The 21,397-nt window shown below is 41.2% G+C and overlaps 1 protein-coding gene across 11 annotated transcripts in view; it reads right to left on the reverse strand.

The window, feature by feature from the left end:
* Positions 1-21,397, reverse strand: part of ralgapa2 (Ral GTPase activating protein catalytic subunit alpha 2) — a 123,445-nt gene that overhangs the window by 46,950 nt on the left and 55,098 nt on the right. For 7 of the 11 annotated variants that reach the window (XM_061794263.1, XM_061794270.1, XM_061794265.1 and 4 more), the window contains 11 exons: positions 21,297-21,395; positions 20,614-20,769; positions 16,367-16,495; positions 14,957-15,085; positions 13,972-14,030; positions 13,699-13,819; positions 10,380-10,490; positions 9,997-10,065; positions 9,628-9,765; positions 4,000-4,177; positions 779-1,613 (listed from right to left, as the gene is read on the reverse strand). In XM_061794263.1, the coding sequence (XP_061650247.1) occupies positions 779-1,613; positions 4,000-4,177; positions 9,628-9,765; positions 9,997-10,065; positions 10,380-10,490; positions 13,699-13,819; positions 13,972-14,030; positions 14,957-15,085; positions 16,367-16,495; positions 20,614-20,769; positions 21,297-21,395 (2,024 nt within the window). Of the gene's footprint in view, positions 1-778; positions 1,614-3,999; positions 4,178-9,627; positions 9,766-9,996; positions 10,066-10,379; positions 10,491-13,698; positions 13,820-13,971; positions 14,031-14,956; positions 15,086-16,366; positions 16,496-20,613; positions 20,770-21,296; positions 21,396-21,397 lie in introns of those variants that run through there. The other 4 variants (XM_061794264.1, XM_061794266.1, XM_061794273.1 and 1 more) reach the window with 2 other exon arrangements.

A 21,397-nucleotide genomic window follows, 5' to 3' on the forward strand; every position in this document is an offset into this window, starting at 1 on the left:
TCAAAACAGTCGCTATGACTTGACAGTAGTACATGACATGCTCTGTGAAAACAAATCTGACGTTTCCAGCCCCGTCTTGTGCCTCTAATTTGATATACAAAAAACACAGTGCTAACTGACCTGTTACCTTGTTAGCCCAGAAAAGGACCTCATTCATAACGGAGTGTAACTATAACAGTAAATTTGATCGGTTTTTTGTGAGGTGCTTTCTCAAATTAGAGGCACAAGATGGGGCCAGAGACAGTTTATATTAATCATGTACTGCTGACAAGTCATAACAGCTGTTTAAAGAAATATGAAACTAGATTTCTTTTTTTTTTTTTTTTTTTTACTTTCAAACTGCCCTTTAACCGAAATGTAGTGTAAAAGGCCACAGGTGCAAACAGCAAGCTCCCACAAGCTGCGTGCATGTTACGCCATCACTATTAAAAGGTGCAAGTTTTTAATTTGCGGGTGGCACTATAGAGATGAAGCAGCACAAGGTAGGCCGTTGAGTAAACAGCTGGGCACATTTACCCTGCGGAGGGGAGATTAATAAGGCACTCTGGTGCTTTTAAAATTGCTCTCTTAAGAGTCACAAGCCAACGGCTGAATGACTTGCAGGATATTAGGAAGCTGTCATAAATGCAAATATGATATGAACGGTATAATACTCTTTTACAGTTAAAAATGATATTTTATATTTTGTGGTGGTACCATGAAAGCTGTAGAAGTGAAGAGTGAATGATAAAAAGGGGTTAAATCACAACTGTCACATTGACAAAAAATGGTAGCATACCTTCGGTCCCAGGAGTTCATGCCAAGGTCATTGAGCAGCAGCCGACAATAATAAAAAGGTGCCTTGGGTTCCTGGTGCGACGGTTCCCTCTGGCTGGAGGCCCGAAAGCTCACATCAGCATCCCACCTTCTCACTTGCTCCTCCTCCTGCCGAGTCTGACGAAGAATGGCACTGAGGATGGCACTTTCATGCTCAAGGTTCATGCCCGAGGGTGAGGAGGCCGGCTGATTTAGCTGGAGTTGAGATTGGGGGAGGCATTCTGGGCTGCTCTGGCCAAGATCCTCTAAAAGTTTATTGAGGTAATCTACTTCCTCCACGTCGCAGGAGTCAGGAAGGGAATCAGAGATAGAGAAATGATACTTGGACGGCCCTCTTGTTGGAGAACTGGACAGAGTTTTGCTGTGTGCGGGAGTAGCGGTGGTTGCAAGCGTGTGATCGGCTGAATTGAAAACGCCAATATCCTTGCACTTTTCCTGCATGGTTGAGAACAGGATTGTCCCATCCCACGAATATTTACCTGAAATGTCACGGACAATGATGCGCACCTGGGAGGACGGGCGGGAGGGCTGTCCGACAGTGGGGGTCTCTGCAGGGATCTGCAGGTAGGACACCAGTGTGGTATCATTGAAAACAAACAGCTGAAGATTGGGGCTTTTGAAGACCTCGGAGGACAGCTCGGACGACTCCACATACGGGTTGTCATGATTTTCGCTCACTAGGCTATGGAGGAGTGCTGGGCCTCCGTTTAATGGATGATGGCCCAAATGATTCACCAGGTGTGTCATGACCATCCGCGCTGTCAGAGGAATCAGCTCCATGCTCCGACGCCGCTTTTCTGGCAAAAGAATGAGGGCAATATAATAAATATACAATACATGGACCAGAGATCATCACAAAAAAATACCTATGGGAAAATGCCTAGCTAGGCTATCATTTATAATAAATGTAATGCTGACTTTGATAGCCACTTTTCAAAAGCCTCACATGTGTGTGTTGACATGCTATTATCTCTGTTACCTCTTTTAACACACAGCAAAATCTCCATTATTATTACTAATAAGAGTACTTTATTCATTTCTCACAATAGCTTGGGCAGCACGACTCTAAGTAGGTAGCATCTAATCATATGAGACAACTTTGAAAAGCCCATTGAGTCTTCTTATAATGGACAAGTGTTTAGACTGTCCGCGCGCTAATGAGAAGCTCCATCTTCACAGGCTACTGAATGGGGCCCTACTTGGTGAATTGCATTTGTGTAAATGCATGGGTTTTTACGCTCAAGTGAAAAGCATGCTGGGCTTCATTATGCGCTGATGTCGGAAAAACAAGAAGATGCACTCTTGCATTGTGACAGTGCTATCAATACCATCATCCCCCATCAAAGTGGAAAAAGCTCTTTAGAAAGCAGGCCAAGCTACATTAGAGATATGCTGGCCCTTTGATGTGACTTGATCAATATGAGGTAGGGGCATGAATATAACTAGGCCGGCACTCTTTGGGTTGTCCTTTTGATTGTGTTTTGTTATTTCCACTAAGACACTGCAGCTGTGTGCCACAAAGAAAGTGTGAGCTGGAAATTCTGAGGCAGACTCGAAGGTTAAAAATTCTCCCTTTGTTTCAGTGAAAATATTGCATGTATTTGGGCTCAAAGGATCTTTTTAGAAGTTGAGGACATGAGGGTTGGCGAGAGAGCGTGGACTCCATTGCCTAATGGAATCACAAGGTCACAAAAATAGGAATCATTTGACATTTTTATCTTAACCCTGTAATGGGTCTTCTTGAGAATGAGCACTAATAGGAATGTTGAATTCCCTGATAGTTGATTTTCCTTTATTATATTTTTAATAGGATAATGACATTTAATAGAGCAGCTCCAAATGGATGGTCTACTTCGAATTAATTCTTTCAGTGAACTCCTAAGATTTCATGACATTGTAGTAATTACATTATGGCAATGCGCTGAAGAAGCCTTTGGCTACTATTCTATTTGTTCTTCATGGAATTCTATAATGATATATACCATATATAACTAAGAACGTCACCTATTCAAGCAGAGAGCTCCGCAAAGACTGAACTGAACAAAAGGAGAAAAAAAACATTACAGAGTGCTTTATTTGGATTATAAATTGGCCCCCGCACAATCGCAGTTAGGTAATTCAGCTTTACGAAGATTTGGTTTTTCAGAACACTAAATCAGCAGGAAACCCTGCCTACTTGAGATTTTTTATGACATGGTAAACAAGTCCTTTTTTTCCCCATGGCAAAATACTGTGTAAATATTTGTGTACTTTGGGAGAGCAATTTTGAAGTTACAGTTATTAAAATATTTAGTCTCATATTTATCTGTGAGGTCGTATCGTGAGTGAGCGTACAGTAGTATTGTAACATCTTACAATGATACACGACGAGATGTGAGTCGGTTTATCTTACATTTATTGGTCAAGAAACGAACATGGCTAATGTCGGCCCACATTAGCCATGTTCGCCAACGCCAACAAAAAGAAGTTACAAAAAAAAGAACACAACTCTCAGCTTGCTAGCACATGCAAGTGTCTCTTCTCTGACCCAAACAGTTCTCACACAAGGCAGCAGCAGCAGCGATGCGTTCAAAGGCACTCCGAAAATCAGCGCTCAGCACAACAGAACAGGACATGGCTCGGTATAACCCCGCCAACATTAACATATAACAATAACACACATAACACAACGTAACCCAGATTTTTACAGTATTGTCAGCCACGGTGGGGTGTACTGCACGGTACACTGTTAACGCTTATATCATCCGGCCCTGGCAAAAATCTAGACAGCTAAGTAGCGGCTAGCTGGGTGTAGAGGCTGGAGGAATTTAGTTTTTGGATGCTCTTATTTTGTAAGTAGGGAAGAGCAGAGCGGGAGGCGGCAACTCCACTATACTAACAATAGATATGTGATTTGCTATGAGTAGTTTCCTGTACAGTACATTAGTACATATCGATGAGTACAGCAATGTTTAAAGATATTTGTAAGAGTAGAAAATGCTATTAAAATGCTTTGGGATAATGATTTGTGATATATTTGTGGTCTAAACTATTAATAAACGCAATTATAACATTATAGGAGGGTGTCAATTGTTCGCGGAAATCCTGACTTGGTTCCTATCTCCCACGAATAGCGGGGGTCCACTGTATGTCGGCTGTAAGAGTGGCAATTGTAAATTTGTTGTTAATGCCGTGCCCCTTTACCCTCTGCTACGGTGAGCAAGCTGCGGAAGTCAGTAGTGGTCGTCTGGGAAGGCGGTGGCTCAAAACTCTTCACCTGTCCCAACATGAGATTGTAGTCAGTGGGCAAATCTGCCAGGCTGAGGAGGTAATGGCTCTGTTGGGTGTGGAGGGTGGAGCCTGACACACAACAGTGCAGCACCTGAGGAAAACGAAGAAAGGGGATAACACGCCATCAGGTATTCGTCTGTCAGTCAGTGAGAGGTGCTTTGATGGCAAAATTGTATCATTGAAGTGCAAAGAAACTTCCTCATTAGATATGATGGCGTCTGGCAAAGACAGTGTGCAGTGACGATCCTACAGGCCTGTTTAAGGTTGACGTGATTCAGGGGCATATGAAAAGCAACAAGAGCATTCAGAAAGCGACAGGGTTGTACCTGACCGAGTTCAATGAACCAAAGTTCATGAAGTAGTTCATATTTTGGGCGACCGTGAACTGAACTTAGTTCATTTCTGCCTGATGACCGTAATTGGGAAGGCGCTTATTCTAGCGTCAAAGAAGTGTTTTCAAAAGAAAGTTCATTTTCATTCAAGAGTGCCAGGTATGGTTAGGGACTTCCAGGACAAAACAGTCTGAACACACTTCATACGAGCCTTCATATGTCGGCAGATAAATGCTGTATTTGGCAACCAATTAAGTGCGGCCACTGCCACCATTCATGGCAGGCACGTCGCAGCTCCGCGAGAACGCGAGGGCCGTTCAGGGACACTGCGTAAATGGGAGTGAATGTGCTCTTCGGTGATTCTTTTGGAATACAGTACATCATTGTAAAAATTACTAGGAAAATTATTATTTGTGGCAGAATGCTTTAGTTAAAACTCTGAATGATCACACTGTCATGATATGGAATGTATTTTGTTTTGTAATATAAGAAGATCGATGACTTTTTTTTAATATAGTCAGCCAGCGCTGCGAGGAATGCAAAGTTATCAATGTCCTGTTCGCCATCGTTCCTGTCATACTGTGTTGCGTATTTTTGTTTGCACATTAAGGACAAAAGTCCTGTTTTTGTTTTAATTCCTCATTTTTAAAAAAGTTTTTCCTCATCTTTTTGAGACTATCGGGGGAAAGCTGCATCTGTCCACGAGTGTGCACTGAATGGGTGGCAACAATGGGAAAAACAAATGCCAGTATTTTAAGGGGAATAGCCGCTCAGCAACATTTCTTTGCTCGAGTCCATACATTCAAGTGAAATCATAAACGCAGGAGCACTCAGAGGCATAAGAATCCTACGTTTCTTTTCCTCTGTTTAGTGATATTGTAGGATGATTTATTTTTCTCAACAGCCTCTGTAATATGTTTTCATTTGAAATGTGGACATTTCATTTGAAGAGAGGGAAATATGTCAGATTTAATTTTGCATTGATTTCTGTATTTGTATGGAGTGGACCTATTTCATTTTTGGGAATACTGTAATATATTGGTGGGGAGTCGGAATCGTCTCTCATTGTGATGGTCTTTCACCCACGACTTTCGACTTGAGATAAACACTCACTAGTATACCACTAATGAGTGCTGGTGTTACAATATGCTTAAATAATCTGGCGTGGCCCCCCACGGAGGGCTGGCTAGTGGAGCATCCCAGTGGCGGCCACCACCGGCCAGGATGCGGGTTCGCGAAGTGGAGCTCCACTAGCAGTCGATGCCGGCCCGTAGGTCAGCGTTTCCTGCGACGGAGGCCGGTGCGAACAACAAGGCGCCTCATGCCCAATCGACGCTCAGACCAGTGTAGCAGCTACACTGTAACCTTGGGAGGAACTCGGAGCACCAAGTTGTTTCTGCATCCCTTTCAGCGCAGCCTTTTGGTCATGTGGGCCGGTCAGTGTATTTTCTGTGCCGTACCCACACGGTCACATGGGTTATGTGTCCAATCGAGTGCGTTTATACTCTTAACGAGGAAGTAGAGCGCTGCAGTCTGGCTGTAGCAGCCTGGATAAGCGGTGTGGCTGCGTATAGCCGGCCCAAAACTGAATTTTAAACACGACGACTCATTATTTTATACCTAGACAAGACCATGATGATATTGAGGCACTTTTCATTTCGTGATATGGCAGTATTGTGAATATTGTTACATCCCTAGTGAGATGGCATACCTAAATAAGTTGCAATAAACAGAGCCTGCATATGACTACAGATGTGATTTATTGTTCTCAAATATGTAGCGGAACTGTGTGAGGCTTCAGGTTATGGCCCTATTGCATTTTCCAGATAATAAATCACATCTAGTCATCAATAGGCTTGTGTTGCACAATTTATTTAGGTATGTCATGAGAATATATTTATTCTAATTTATTGAGATGTACCTGTATATACTGTATTGGTGTGGCTTGGCAGTGCCACGATGGCTGGCTGCATCTCGTTTACAAACCCGGAAACGGAGCCTATATTTTGTGTGAACTAAAGCTCATGTATTTTGACTGACTGTTGAAAGACCTGTGACAACCCTGTGGGATATATTCCAGCCACCGGAGGAATATATAGCTGAAATATGTTCACGACAGGCATAAAAAAGATGTGTGGTATTTGACTGACAGCGGGGGCATGGTTTTAGCGCATTTAGCGAACACACCCACAATGTTCAAGAGCAGGAAGAAAGGCTTGATTTCTCATCAAAAAGCCTCATTTTGTATACTTGACGATTTTTGGAATCATTCAAATTTTGCAGGGTTGTTAACAGCACTTCTCTGTGGCGTGTCAAATTTACATTTATTTTCACTTTACAGGGACTTTAATAGCTAAAATGAGGTAGCATTTCAACCAGCTTAATCATTTCAGGGAAAACATAATAATGTTCTACGTAATGCACAGTAAATTCGTCTCGTGAATTGACTGACATAATATTGGAACATGTTCAATTTAAACTGGTGTAAATCCAGATGAAGTATTCATATCTCAAATCTGCTCAACTTGTACACTATGACACAGATACATGTTTTTTTTTTTTTTTCCCAGTTGCTCATTCTAAAACATCAGGATTTTTTTTTTCGTCACTAAAGTGTGAAGTTAGTCACTCAAATTTAATAGGAATATTGTTGAAAGAATACACACCTATAATAATAAAACTGCGAAAATATCAATAACTTGCGGTTATTTTCACATACACAAATGTACAAACCCACAATGAAAACATACCACTTGGCAGAGGAATACAACATATCCATTTACACCATGGTGATGGAAGAAGAGGAGCGAAAAGAGTGTTTTTATTGCGTCTAATCCATCTCTCCTGCATTGTGAGAATGTATCGATCTACATAGCAGATGGCAGAGCATCCCTTGGCAGCACCAGATAAGGCGCAATGGGGCAATCGATTATAGCCCTCGGACAGGTTTACACTGTTTGATTTAATTAAGACTTTTTTGGTGCGTGTTTAACTCCCACCACAAACATGCATCCTCCACATACCTGTAATTTATATGATGCCATTGGACGTAAGGGGGTTAGCTCATATGTCTAATGTATGTAAATGAGGGGCCCGCTTGGTCACAGTAGAGCAACTCGGGGTAAAGCCATGTAAAGGCTAATCCCTTTCAGTGCACACATGCGCTTGCACTTGGTGGCGAGATGGAGAGAGAGAAGGCAGGCTGGGCCTGTCATCTGAAACAGTATTGTGTGTGGCAATGTAGACAGTACGTGGATGAATCTCCCAAGCAGACCTTTGAGCACATGGGGGAGGGATTGGCAGCTTGATGGTGAAAAGACCTGAACTAAACAGCTGCGACACCAAAGCCCCCAAAGAGCTTCCCTCTATGGAGAGGTGGAGAGACAGAAAGGGGTGGGGGGGAACAACCCACGGCTGTGCTTGACAACTAAGTGACTACACTTAGCATAGCAACAGTTCTTGGAGGGTAACACAGACAAATAAGCACACTGTAGTTAAGAGGGGCCCATATACACCGCACGACAATTTGGAAGGACATTGATTTGAATTATATGCTGGAAACTGCCCCTCGTCACTAACTCTTACCATGTCCCCATAAAATGCATGTTGTACATATATAGGCACCTTTATCACTACAGTTCACCTTTACACAGAGGTGCAAATTTCAATTGGTCCTCACAAAGACATATAGATGCCTAGCACGCCCGCACAGAGGGGTGGTGCAGCTGGCTGCTGAGACAGATGGAAAAGCTTGTGCAGAACACCAGTAAGCCAAAGAGGTCTCGTCCAATGTTGCTTTTGCAATGAATCTGCATTCTGTTAGGCATTACGAGCACACACTGTGCCAGGATGAATTGAAGGACAACATTTTTTCTTTATATTGGAGGTGCAACAATTATTTGGACCATTTGGATAATTGATTAACTGTTTCGAGACCTTGTCTTAAAATTGGTCAAATCCTCGAATTTCAGGCTCTCAACAGAAATATTTGCAGATTTCTGTAGTCCTACATGAAAGCAAACTCATTAACTTTGTGTTTAATCAACATAACACATCGGCAAACATCTGCTTTTACTTTGGAAAATAAAGATCGACATTTTTGCCCATTTTCTGAGATGTTTTACGGCCCAAACCAGTAGCTGAATTATAATCAATCTGTTCAAGCATTTTCTGTACTGTCATTTCGAAATTATGTCCTGTTTTTGAAAAGAGGGATGGAAATTGATGAATGTTCTTTTATCTGATTATCGATTATTTGAAAAAAAAAAAAAAAAGCAACCGATTAATGAATTACTAAAATAATCATTAGTTGCAGCCCTCGATGGGTATTTTGTTGATATTTGGCTGCTTGATTTCAAAAGTGAAAGGAAAGAAATGCTTTCAATCGACATTTGTAATTAAAGCTAGAAAAGAATAAACGGGGGGGTCTTGTGGAATAATTACGAGCCACCCTGTGTCCATGGAAATATACAGATCTCAGCCCAGATATTGCAATAATATTGTCACACCTTTCTTGACGGATGATTTTCAATGAAACCCAGAGGGGCATTGTTGTTTGTCTTCTGATAGACAGCCAATCATGTCGACTGTCTTTGCTTTTATAGCAGCTGCAGTCGCTCGCATATTAAGACATATTCCATTCAAATCAGCAGGACAAGCGTTTATGGTCTGAGCTTATCAAATGGACAAAGGGTTCTGTTTGAATAATTGGACCATTTCTTATCAGGGCTGACATCCTTACAAAGATCTGCCGTTGACCACATCTGCCCAGACAGGAGGCAATGATTAATACGTCATTCATTTAGGCCTGAAGCTCCTCAGGGTCAGAGCAAAAAAAATGAAGGCTCCAAGGGATGAATACTACAAAATTTCATAGAAATGAGCCACATTAAAATCATCGGTAGTAGAAGGATAGTGAATATTTATACATTCGACTCTAGATTAAAACACACGCACACAAAAACCTACTTCGGCTATGCTAAGTGCCTCAGTAATGTTGTGTCACTATAATGTTAAACGAGGCATAGACAGGACGTCATAGTGAGTGGTGTCTACTTATAGTGGCGAGCCTATGTGGAGAGGTGAAGGTCAGAGTGGTCAGAGCTGAAGCTGTTCAGTTTGAAAAGATTACATAAATCTCAGAAAACAATGACAAATCCTAAATCGCTAAATGGTGTCCTGCCACCAAGGTGACAATGACACTACCCACCCTGTAGATGTAGTCCAGCAGTGGGGCCTTGCAGGATGTGTGGTCCTCTGGCAAAGATGAGGTAATAGTTTCCAACAGCAGACTCAAGGGAACAGCCATGCACCAGTCCAATAGACACAGCAGTAAGGACACCACCAACTGAGGAAGTTAGGAATATATTTTACAAATGTTAACATTGACAAAAATTGAAATGACATCAACAAACGTTGTTCAAGAAAAGAAAGAACGAATGAAACAACAGAGGTAAAGAAGAAAATTGACGAGAACAAATCTCATGTGTGAAAACATTTCTCCATAAATGCACCAGTCTAACATGATACAGTAGATAAAGGTTCTTCAGATCTCAGCAATTTACTTTCCAACATGTACCTTTTTGTCGGCTTCCACTGTTGAGTGCTCAGCGCTCGGCAACAAAAAGGCGATTGTGGCCACAAATATCTGCAATGGGACAAATAATGGAGAAGAAAAAGAGTGACACAAGTGTTCATAAGATATTCTAATGTGCTTCAAATGGCACACTTTCCGCATCCATCAATTTTCTATCCCGCTTATCCTGCTCAGGGTTGCGGGGAACCGGAGCCTATCCAAGCTGACCACACCCTGGATTAGAGTCACAAGTCAATCACAGGGCACATATAAACAAACAATCACTCGCACTCAAATTCACACCATCATTGACTGGGAACTGAACTCTACTGTGTGCATAGAACTCCGCCAAGTGAACCACTACACCATCACAAACGGAATATTACCTCAATGATTTTCTTAGGCAGAGTTGGCTCCACATTTTGGAGAGGCTCCCAGTGAGAGATGAGCAGATGAAACACGTCACAGGCTACCTGTGCCACAGCTTTGTTTCCGAACTGGAGAAAGAAGAAGAAGAAAAAAAAAAGAACGACAGGTATAAGTAAAGGTAAGACAAATGTTTTTGTCATAACGTTTGTTCACCGTGTGAGTAAAACAAAATGTATTCAGGATTTTTTTTCATATATAGATGGTGAATCCAAGAACCAACTGCTTGCAATTACTGACAGCCAACAGATTCTTCTGTTTGCTTGCTTCCCAAGCAACAAAACTCTGTCGTCATCACAGAATGACGCAATGATTAGTGGAGAAGAAATTGCAATTTGTTATAACGCTCACATTCCTTTCATTTGACCCCAGGTATCTCAACAATGTTGGGTCCGGTGTTTGAAAATGTGCAAGTCGACTGAGGACCTCTCCTGGACCAGCAACATCTCATCACCGGCCAAGAAAGTTCACCAGTGTCTCTACTTCCTGCGCAAGCTGAGAAGAGCCAGAGCCCCGACCCCTATCATGTCCTCGTTCTACAGAGGGACCATAGAGAGCATCCTTACCAGCTGCATCAATGTGTGGTACGGAGACTGCACTGCATCCTGCCGCGAGACTCTCCATCGCATAGTGAGGGCAGCTGAGAAGATCATTGGAACCTCTTTTCCCTCCCTGCAGGACATTTAAAGCACCCGCTTCACCCGCAAAGCTGAAGAGGCTGTGCGATGGATGGGATGTCACCCATCCATCGCACAGCCTCTTCAGTCTGCTGCCATCAGGGAGGAGACTGTGGATTCTGCGGGCCAGGACCAGCCGACTTAAAGACAGTTTTATTCATCAGGCTATCAGGAAGCCGCTCTACCCCCGCTACCGCTCTTGTCCTCTGCCCACCTGAACTCTGAACTCCACGCACATGCGCATGCACACATACACGCACACCTCCCCACACTGCCTTCTAATTTGTAAATGTCTGTATGTGCCTTGGTACTCAGACTTTGCCTATGTTGCACGTCTCCTAATATTTGATATTTGCACATTTAATTTATACTTTTTATACTGTATATACCATGGTTTTATTCAGCTTCTTTATACTGATGCGTATTATTTATACTGTTTTAAATATGTTTTTGTAGCACCGTGGGCCCTTGAGTACCATCATTTCAATCCTCTGTATGTGGTACGCATATTGTAGAATTGACAAAAAAAAGTACATATCATGCAAGTGATGCCCTTCGAACACCGTTGATGGGACGAGCCGAAAATCACGACGTATAATAACGTTGATTTGACACATGTAGTTTTTAACGTGCATTTTGGGCGTGCATGCATGCAGATTTTTTTTAGGTGTTCAGTAAATGTAGACACAGTGACATTGGATATGAGGCACTTCAAATAAGAAGTTTGAAGCATATAGCTGTAATGACCAAGACTGACTAAGTTCTGTGCAAGATCACATTTTGGTAGATAATTAGCATAAATTCATTTCCACTTCTACCCAAGCCTCATTTTCTCCATACTCATCAAAGACAAGAATTGACCAGCGACCATCTCAACCCAAATGTGAATTTCTTCAGTGATTTGAAATTCTTTGTTCAGAAATAGTATTTCCTATTTCTTCCAGCTGAATGCCTCTCAACATGTATCAAGGGTAGACAATGCAATGAGTGCAGAAATGGCCAAACACAAAAAGAGGCCCTGAGAGTTCAGCACCTGCTTTTAGAAAAGGGACTGTCAGTGCCACTCTTCAACCCCCTCCCCCTTACAACACACTCTTTCCCAGCCTATACCCTCTATTTTGGGGCTGGCGGAGTCTGTGTGTCAAGTTGTACAGGGGAGTGATTACTGCTCCATTAGAGATGGGAGGGGGGGGGGGGGATTGCGCGAGCAGGAAGCTGGGAGATGTAGCTGCTTAAATTGGCCCACATCTACAGAGACAGAGAGCAGTCTCAAAATTACACCACCACACAAGTCCCTCTCCAAAAAGAAAGAAAAAGCCTCAACTGGTTTTCCGGATCTCTTCAGTCAAAGGAAATAGAGGACTGTTACAAAAATACCCATGAGTGAAATTAGTGGACTGATTATTTTAAACAATCAACATTATTTCTATCAAAGTTAATAAATGAGTTGGACCAAAGCAATGCACAATGTAAAATGTCCAGGCCTACGCTATACATTTACAGACACAGTAGCCAACAGTGATTTATTCTGGCCATTTTATAGTTGAAATAGTCCTCAATACCTCAATATTAAGGGTGTAACGATATTTTGTATTCGAAACGTTATGTTACAAACCCGTACTGTTAAGCAACTGAAGTTGGAGATCAAGCAAGAATGGGAGAAAAAAATCCACCTACAAAGCAATTCGTGTCGTCATTTCCCTGGAAAGGAAAGGCGATGGAACACAGTGGTAAACATGCCCCTGCCCCAGCTTTTTGGGAACGTGTTGCAGGCATCAAATTCAAAATGAGAGAATATTTGCAAAAAGAACTAACGCTCAGCGGTTTGAGCATCTTTTGTGGCGTATTTAATTGAATATAGGTTGAAAAGGATTTGCAAATCATTCTGTTTTTGTTTACATTTGACACAACATGGGTTTTATATACATGTTTATACAAACCCCATATGTACACTACCGGTCCAATATTTACAGCTCTTTTCAAATTGAAATTTATGCAGTTCAATTTCTTGTTTTACTCTGAAATGAAAGCACAAAACAAAAACTATTCAAGTGACAAATGAAATCATGGAATCAATCTAATCAATACTCATTCAAGTAGCCACCTTGAGCAGATATAACAGCTGAAATCAAATATTCAGAAAGTTCTTTCCCACTCTGTTGTGGAAGTTCTTATAACTGTGTGGCACTTGTAGCTTCTGTCGCTTTTAATCTTCTGCCCAGTTTAAAGTTAAAGTCTGGACACTGTGCCTTTTTGTATAATTTTGAAACGTTTTGGGTAACCTTGCCTCGTTTTTTCAATCTCTGAAAGTTCACCACTTATTTTACATTCTACCAATTCAAGCTATTCATTGGACTTGAACTACTTGACTTTCAATTTTAAAAAAAAAATAAAAAACTGGAAAAATTGCGCTATTCGAAAACGTTTGACCGGTCAAAAGACAGTCTCCGGACTTTAACTTTAAACTAAATTAGAGGTTGTAATGTAACAGAATGGGGGAAAAGCCAAGGGTGGTGAATACTTGCAAGCCACGGTATAGTGTACCAGTACGTGGATAATCCACTATACATTGGAACTGCAGCTCTGCTTTATAGACACTCACTTGGCCACTGACCTTAAGTGTTACTCCCAGGACGTTGATGGCGTCTTTCACCTGATCATGGATATCTGCTTGCATCAGTTCCTCGCACACCCACAGGCCCAAGCTGCACACAGCGATACACCTGGAGTGCAAAACATATGAACTTCTACAAAAGTAGAAACAACAACACAGCTCATACAGTCAGCTTGTCTATTTTCTATTTCACATCCACTGGCACTGTGCATTGCACTGTCTCAACCTTAAAAACGTAATTTCATCTATGTCATTACATACCTGGCCCCTTCACAGTGTTCCTTTGTTGCAGCCTCAAGAAGGATATTGACAAGATAATCCTGAAGCAAAGCAAAGCAAATGTATTCATATAGCGCATTTCATACAGGTAATTCAATGTGCTTTACATGATTAATAGCATTTAAAAACAAAGAAAAAAACACCTTATAAACATTAAAAACAAAGAGAAAAATAAATAGCATAGCTATGATAGTCAACATTAAGGTTCTGAAGAATTGGACCCAAGGGCAGCATATACAGGCTGAACAGGAGGGGTCCATCAAATGACCCTTGAGGGACCGCATAGGTCATTGCCGTTCGTTGAGATTGAACACTTCCAATGGTTACGAAATAACTCCTTTCCTCCAGGTAGAACCTCAACCATTTAGGGACTGTTCCATGTAGTCCAACTCACGTTTCCAACCTCTTCAGCAGTATATTATGATCTACCGTATCAAAAGCCGCACTGAGATCCAATAAGACCAAAACTGACACCTTTCCCGAGCCAGTATTCCACTTTATATCATTTAGCACTTTGATAAGAGCTGATGAGTCGTAAACCTGATTGAAATTTGTAAAAAAGTCCATTTAAGTTTGAGAGATTGCGGAGTTTGATGAAAAATACATTTCTCAACAATCTTTGCTACGAAAGGAAGATTTGAGATGGGTCTATAGCTAGCTAACATGGAAGCGTCCAGCGTTCCATTTTTTTTTTTTTAGAAGCGGATTAAACTCGCCTGACTGAAGTGAGCAATCCATTATTTGCTGCAAATCAGCTAGCACAGACTTCACAATATTTGAAAAACTCAGACGGTATTGAGTCAAGAAGTCTGAAGTGCATACACACCTTATCAGATCATCGTTTGCGCCTTCTCCTCACACAAACTCCATTGGTTTCAATGTCTATCCTGTGTTTGTAGTCACTCATGGTCTGACAGCCTTTATAATAATGAAAATACTCAAAATAATTCCCCACTGAGTGATTTACCTTGATATCCTCATTTCCTACAAGAATGTCATCAGAGCCAGCGACACTCCGCAGGACTGGAATGTGGACGTAAAGGTTTGGGAAACACACTAACGAGCCAAGAATTGTTTGAGCTTCCATCCTGGGAGCCTAGCGCAGGCAGAAAAGATACTAATCACATATACACAAAGGACTTACTCAATAAAACACCAAGGAAATGCATTTCAAAATTAAATTGAATATCAATACTTAGTAAAGTTTATATTTGGTGTCCATAAATTGCAGTTAGTTAATGTTAATCAATAATTTGTAAAGTGCAATTCACAGTTTGGTTATAAATACATTATGATTTTATCCGGTCACCTTGTACAGAACGGTACAATGAAAGACAATTCTTTTTCAACCAATCAGTGAACTTCACTGTGTCTAGATCTACCCTACCACTGGCATACCACTGCATTTGGGACCCCAACAAAAGGGGTCACTAAAGTAGCATTCTATGAGATACGGTACCGTAATTTCCGCTGTATAATGCGCAGCCATGTATAATACGCACCCCCAAAGTTAACCTCAAAATTCTGGAAAAACCTTATACCTATGCATAATGCATTTTTACAATGCATGATTTTGCTTCTACCCATATGATCAAAACGAAGTATTATCTGTATTTTGTTAGGTTTTTTTCAAAGAATTATTTTGAAGTTAAACACTTGCTTTGAACACTTAATCCTTTTTATAATTTGCTTGCTCTTATTTTGAAATTTACAGCCCTACTTTTATTTAGTAAATAAGAAAACACACAGTTGTGCTCATATGTTTGATTACCCAGGCAGAATTTGTAAGATGGGTACAATTCTATAAAGAAAACAGGCGAAACACATTTTATTTTAATGGGATTCACATTAAACGGTCAAGCATTTCAGAAAAGTATTATCATTAAAAAAACATAACCATAAATAAATTAATGATGGTTGTTGTTCAGTCATCAGTCATATTAAAAAAAAAAACAGTATTTCACAAATTCTGCCAGAGTATGTAAACTTATGAGCACAACTTTACATATATATATGCAGTCATACGTACCCCTGTCATATTGGAATGAAAGTGAAGGCTACCCCTTTTTTATAACCACTAGGTGGCGGTGGCATTTTGGAATGAAAGTGTACAGCTTTTTCATAACCACTAGATGGCAGCATACATTTATAAAATGTGAAAGGTTTTTCCATTTGCGCCTATACCCAAGTATAATGCGCACTATTGACTTTTGACAATTTTTGGGGGGAACAAAATGCGCACTATACACGAGAAATTACGGTAATTGTTTTGGTACGCCTTTACAAGTTTTGGCATAAATAAAAATGAATTATCAACAGTTCTGCTTGGGATAAACAGGATTTAAGGATATGAAGGGATGCTTAAGCCTGAGCGTACCTCTGAAGAGTCACAACTGAGGACTCGGGCAGCAGCAGTGATGAAATCTCTGACCAGCATTGTGAAGCCTGGCAGGCCGAGGAAGAAGAATCTTGGAGAGCAGGAACGAATAATGGTGTTCAAAGCATCCTGGTGACAAAAAAAAAAACATCAAACACCGCTCACTTTTATTACGATATCTGTATTACTGGGTGGCAACAACTGAATTAATGTACGCATAACAAACTTGGGGAACCAGAAACAATAGAGTTGGAGTAAAACAAGCTTTGTACATTTTGCATGGACAGATTCTTGGTTGGAGTCGGACTAAGAAATGCTTTTTCAAATGGGTCACTATGTGCGAGACATGGTGGGGAGACACACACACGCACACACAGGTAGGCTAAGCATTTTAAGTGTGGCAAGGACAGTACAAGTCAGATCTCAGCTCTCGTAGAGAAAGCCAGCAGAACAAGAGAGGCAGCAGATGGAATTCCCAGAAAGATAAAGGGGGAAACAAAAGATTTGAACATTTGAGAATCACACTTATGTACACAGACAGGCAAACCAGTAATTAAAGCTGTAGACATGGCATTGTTTTGTTGAGCTACAGGCAGCTCAGTGACAGATGGGTATTCTTTCAACATTGGCATATGCTAAGCAGGTTGCATAAATTGCTCAAGGATGTGCGGTGTAAAAAGCAGCTTGAACAAGGCTGAAAAGGCAAAAGGAATATATGATAAAGCAGTAAAACACTGGCTGGGTTTGTATCATGGAATACAACGTATGAGTATGCACTAAGTGTTCATTCGCTTGCTCTTATCTTACACTCACTCATGCATGTGTGTACAAAGGCAAGGTCCAGCCTGAAAACACCTGTCTTCTTGGCTATAAACCTGTGCAAATCCCACAGTTCAAACATCAGGCTGTTTATGTCTGAACCAACAGGGCACCTCGGCAAACATAAAAACATACAATTTTTCCCCACTCTCTTGGAATACCGTACCACCTTTCGATTGTCACCCATAACCCAGAGCTTTGACAAACACAAAGTACAGCTGAATTGAAAAGAACAAGAATAAACACAAAGGTAATAAGCAGGAAGTGATTCCAACAGGACACACTGCCTGCATAAAATTGGTGGGGAGAGCTTGAGGGTCCATTTTACCGTCATTTTGTTGCTAATTGACCTCTGAAACATAATGTGCGGTGCAGTCAGAGGTAATTAGTGAGCAACAAACTGTTGCTTGATTGCCCGAACTGAGCATTTTAGACAACATGAATTGAGAAGGCAAAGTGTTTTCTGCTGCCTAAACTTAAGGAGTGTATAGAAATGGGAATTGAGGCCCGCGTGGCTCTATGTTGCCAGAAGGAATGGTCCCCGTATCGACAAAAGAAGCATTAATGTACAGTATCTCTGAATAGAATCACCTCAGACCTTTTCATTTGACCTCATTTTAAACAGAGTGCACCCTGTCCACCTGCCAGCCTCCGGGGTGACAGGGTGCACTCTGCCAGTAAAATACAATTAGTTTTCTACAGCCCCATTCTCTAAACAATGCATGGATGTTTGCAGCTTTCAATGAAGAAAAAAAAAAAAAATCAACTCATGATAAAAATGGATTTGCCCCATACAAGCTTGTAAAAATCATGTGAAAAATATCTGTTCAACTGCCGAGAATATGTACCTGGACCAAGTACTTTTACTTAATATGTTGCACACCAGAAAACTGACCTCTTGGATGGATTATTGCTGTCATGGTATGTCATGTCTTTATGAGAATAGAGTAGGAAAGACTATAAGGACAATGGCCCTGACCTTGTCCCTCTTGTCAGTTGAAGGGGCAATCCCTCCAACGGAACTGTCATTTTGTTCGAAACTAATCTGAATTTAATGGTGACAATTTACACTGGGATTCCCCCTAATTATTTACAAAGCATGGGTATTTTACAACAGCTTATGTCATGATGCTGCTTTATCTGTGCTAAAGCTAAAAGGCTATATTATTAATGATATGTTGAATTATCTGAGTACGCCAGCATAACTCACATTCAGTAATTTCAACACTGTCATTTGATAGCCATCTTGAACATATGCACAAACCAGATGACTCCAAAAGGTATAGATAATTTATATATACATCAAAATATAAGCTTTTCCTCTTTTTGGGTGGGGTAGGGTGGCTTAGAGCAGGGGAGAAGGGAGGAGGGGCTGAGTAAGAGCCACTTTCTTATGTTAAGCAGGCGTGCGGCTATCCTCTATTGTGTGGCGTGAGGACTCTTTTCTCTGACCAATTTGAGCATGCCTCAGTGGCCAGCCTGGCTCTGGCCCCCTGATGCATTATACAGAGCTGTAACAAAAGCGAGAGAATGTTGCCTTGTTCCTCAGTGTGCCCCCCTCATTGCTCCACTCTACACTACGATCCACTGGCTGTGCTCCCGCTCCTTCACAGACTTAAACACACACACGCACGCGTGCGCGCGCGCACACACACACACACACACACACACACACACACACCCTGCCCAGTCTGGGCCTCCGGCTGGCTTGTCAGTCTAGGAGAGCGCGACAGACGTCAACCCTTAATTAATCACGAATACGCGGCAGGGGCTCAAAACATTATTGAACGATATTGAAAACATTCTAATAAGCTTGTCCTACTGCCAAGGTGCAATAGAAACCCAGCCAGAAGGGCAACTACACATGCACACACATACTTGTATCCAAAATACCCCCTATCGACACTTTTATCCCGTGCTTTGTTTTGGGGCGGGGGTAGTTTCATTCATCTCCACTCTGCATCGTCTGGAAGGAGTGGAGCTAGGCCAGATTTAAATATGATGAAGGATCTGATAAAAAGAAGACCGGAAGATGCCAGAACAAAGCAGAATTCTTCAACATAGCAGGTTGGCAGGCAGTTTTTCGTTAAAGGACATCAAAAGAGAGGACATTGTGCCGACTGCTTTTACTGTAAATTTGCAGCCTCACTAAGTTGATCTTGAATCTACAATATGGACAAAAGGTACTAGGACACCTGGCCCTTACGCCTATACGAGCTGAAATGGAATGAACAATATATAGTCGTCCCACTTTGCAATTGAACAATTGAAAGAGTGTGATTCTGTCTCTGAAAATGTGTGCGGTCAGAAACTAATGCTTGGATTGAAAAAGACTGAAACATAATCACCATTTTCATGCTACACTGAACAAAACTAGAAATGCCACACTTGTTTTTCATGTGCTGAACTCAAAGAACTAAGACTATTTCTATGTACACAAAAGTCCTATTACTCTCAAAATAAAGTTTAAAAATGTGTGTCAGTGAGAACTTCTCCTTTGCCAAGATAATACATCCAAGCGTCTCAGGGTTATGGTATGGGCTGGCGTATATTAGGGACAACGAACACAGGTGCATTTTATTGATGGAATTTGGAATGCATAGAGATCAGTGACAAGATCCTGAGGCCCATTGTTGTGCCATTCATCCACGACCAACACCTCATGTTGCAGCATGATAATGGCTTGCCCCACGTTGTAAGGATCTGTACAAAATTCAGGGAAGCTGAAAACACGGCCAGCATACTCACTGGGCATGTCACGTATTGAGCATGTTTAGGATGCTCTGGGTCGGAGCACACGACAACATGTTCCAGTTTTTGCCAATATCCAGCAACCTTGCGCAGCCACTGAAGAGGAGTGGACCAACACTTCAGAGGCCACAATCAACAATCCGACAAACTCTATATGAAGGAGATGTGTTGCACTGTGTGGGCCAAATGGGGGTCACACCAAATATGACTGGAACTGCACATGTTAGAGTGGCCTTTTACTGTGGGCAGCCTAAGGAACACCTGTGCAATAATCACATTGTCTAATCAGCATCTGGTTATGCAAGATCTGTGAGGTGGATACGATTTAGCTTGGCAAAGCAAATAATTGCTCACCAAGAGATTTAGAATTGTGACCAATATTTGAAAGAAATAGGTATTTTGTGTGCAAAAATCTTCGAGTTCAGCTAATGATGAAAAACAAAATGTTTTGCATTTATATTTTTTTGTATTCAGTGTACTAGTATATAAACACCAGGTGATGAACTGAACTACAACAAATTCAAATGAATGAAACAAAACGTTTTTGTCAATGTAGCATCATTGGCCAACATAAACCCTTGTTTTCCAGAAAGGATACAAAGTGATAATTTGGGGTTTGATGGTGCACAGTCAGCATCACAGAACGCTGCTACGGTGGTGCTACCTGCTGGTCGTACCTGATCATTGCTAGTAAAGCCTTTGTGCATGATGTGGTAGAGGTGCACCAGGAAGTCAGTGTTAGGGAGGACATCCTGCTGTCTGGTCATCATCTCACAGATCAGTTTATAGGCCTGTAGTTTGCCTGCTTTGTATTCTGCTGGTAGCATGGTGGCCTGTGAGGGATATGGGGAAGAAAGTGAAAAGGTTTCCAGTGAAAAACCTCAAGAGACACTTAAGTCAATTTGTTCTCATTAAATTTACCAGAGCTCATTAAAGTCAACTTATATTCTTCGTTATACACAAATTATTTTAAAAGAAAAAAAAAAAAAGGTCAAATTGTACACTTGACAACTTTGCAAATTAAGACAGAATTGCCCAAACTAGTGAAATCCAGTGTAAGAGCTGTATCAAACATTGCACCTTTCCAAAAATGATGATAACCACACGGACAAAATTGTTGGTGAAGAAAAGTCATAATAAATGCAAATTTGCTAAACATTAAATAGCAAATAGATAGATAGCTAAATGTTTTGGGGGAAAACTTTATTGCATTACACAGCATTCACTTGAGTTGCTCGTGAATTTTTTTCTTGATTTAATTTAAACTATAACATTTTCTGTTGCATATTTTTCGCACAATGCTTCAGAGGAATTAGTAACGTTGACTGGTGTAGTCAAAGGTTATGATGTTGCTGGTTACCCTGAAGAGCCAGGAGGCGAACATACGGAGGGGAGGAATGAAAGCAGGCTGCGGAGGAGAAGATTGGTTGTCCACACTGATTCCAAGGTTGTCTCGAATCT

Source organism: Phyllopteryx taeniolatus, chromosome 13 (assembly GCF_024500385.1).
Source record: "Phyllopteryx taeniolatus isolate TA_2022b chromosome 13, UOR_Ptae_1.2, whole genome shotgun sequence".
In the NCBI taxonomy this organism is placed as follows: Eukaryota; Metazoa; Chordata; class Actinopteri; order Syngnathiformes; family Syngnathidae; genus Phyllopteryx; species Phyllopteryx taeniolatus.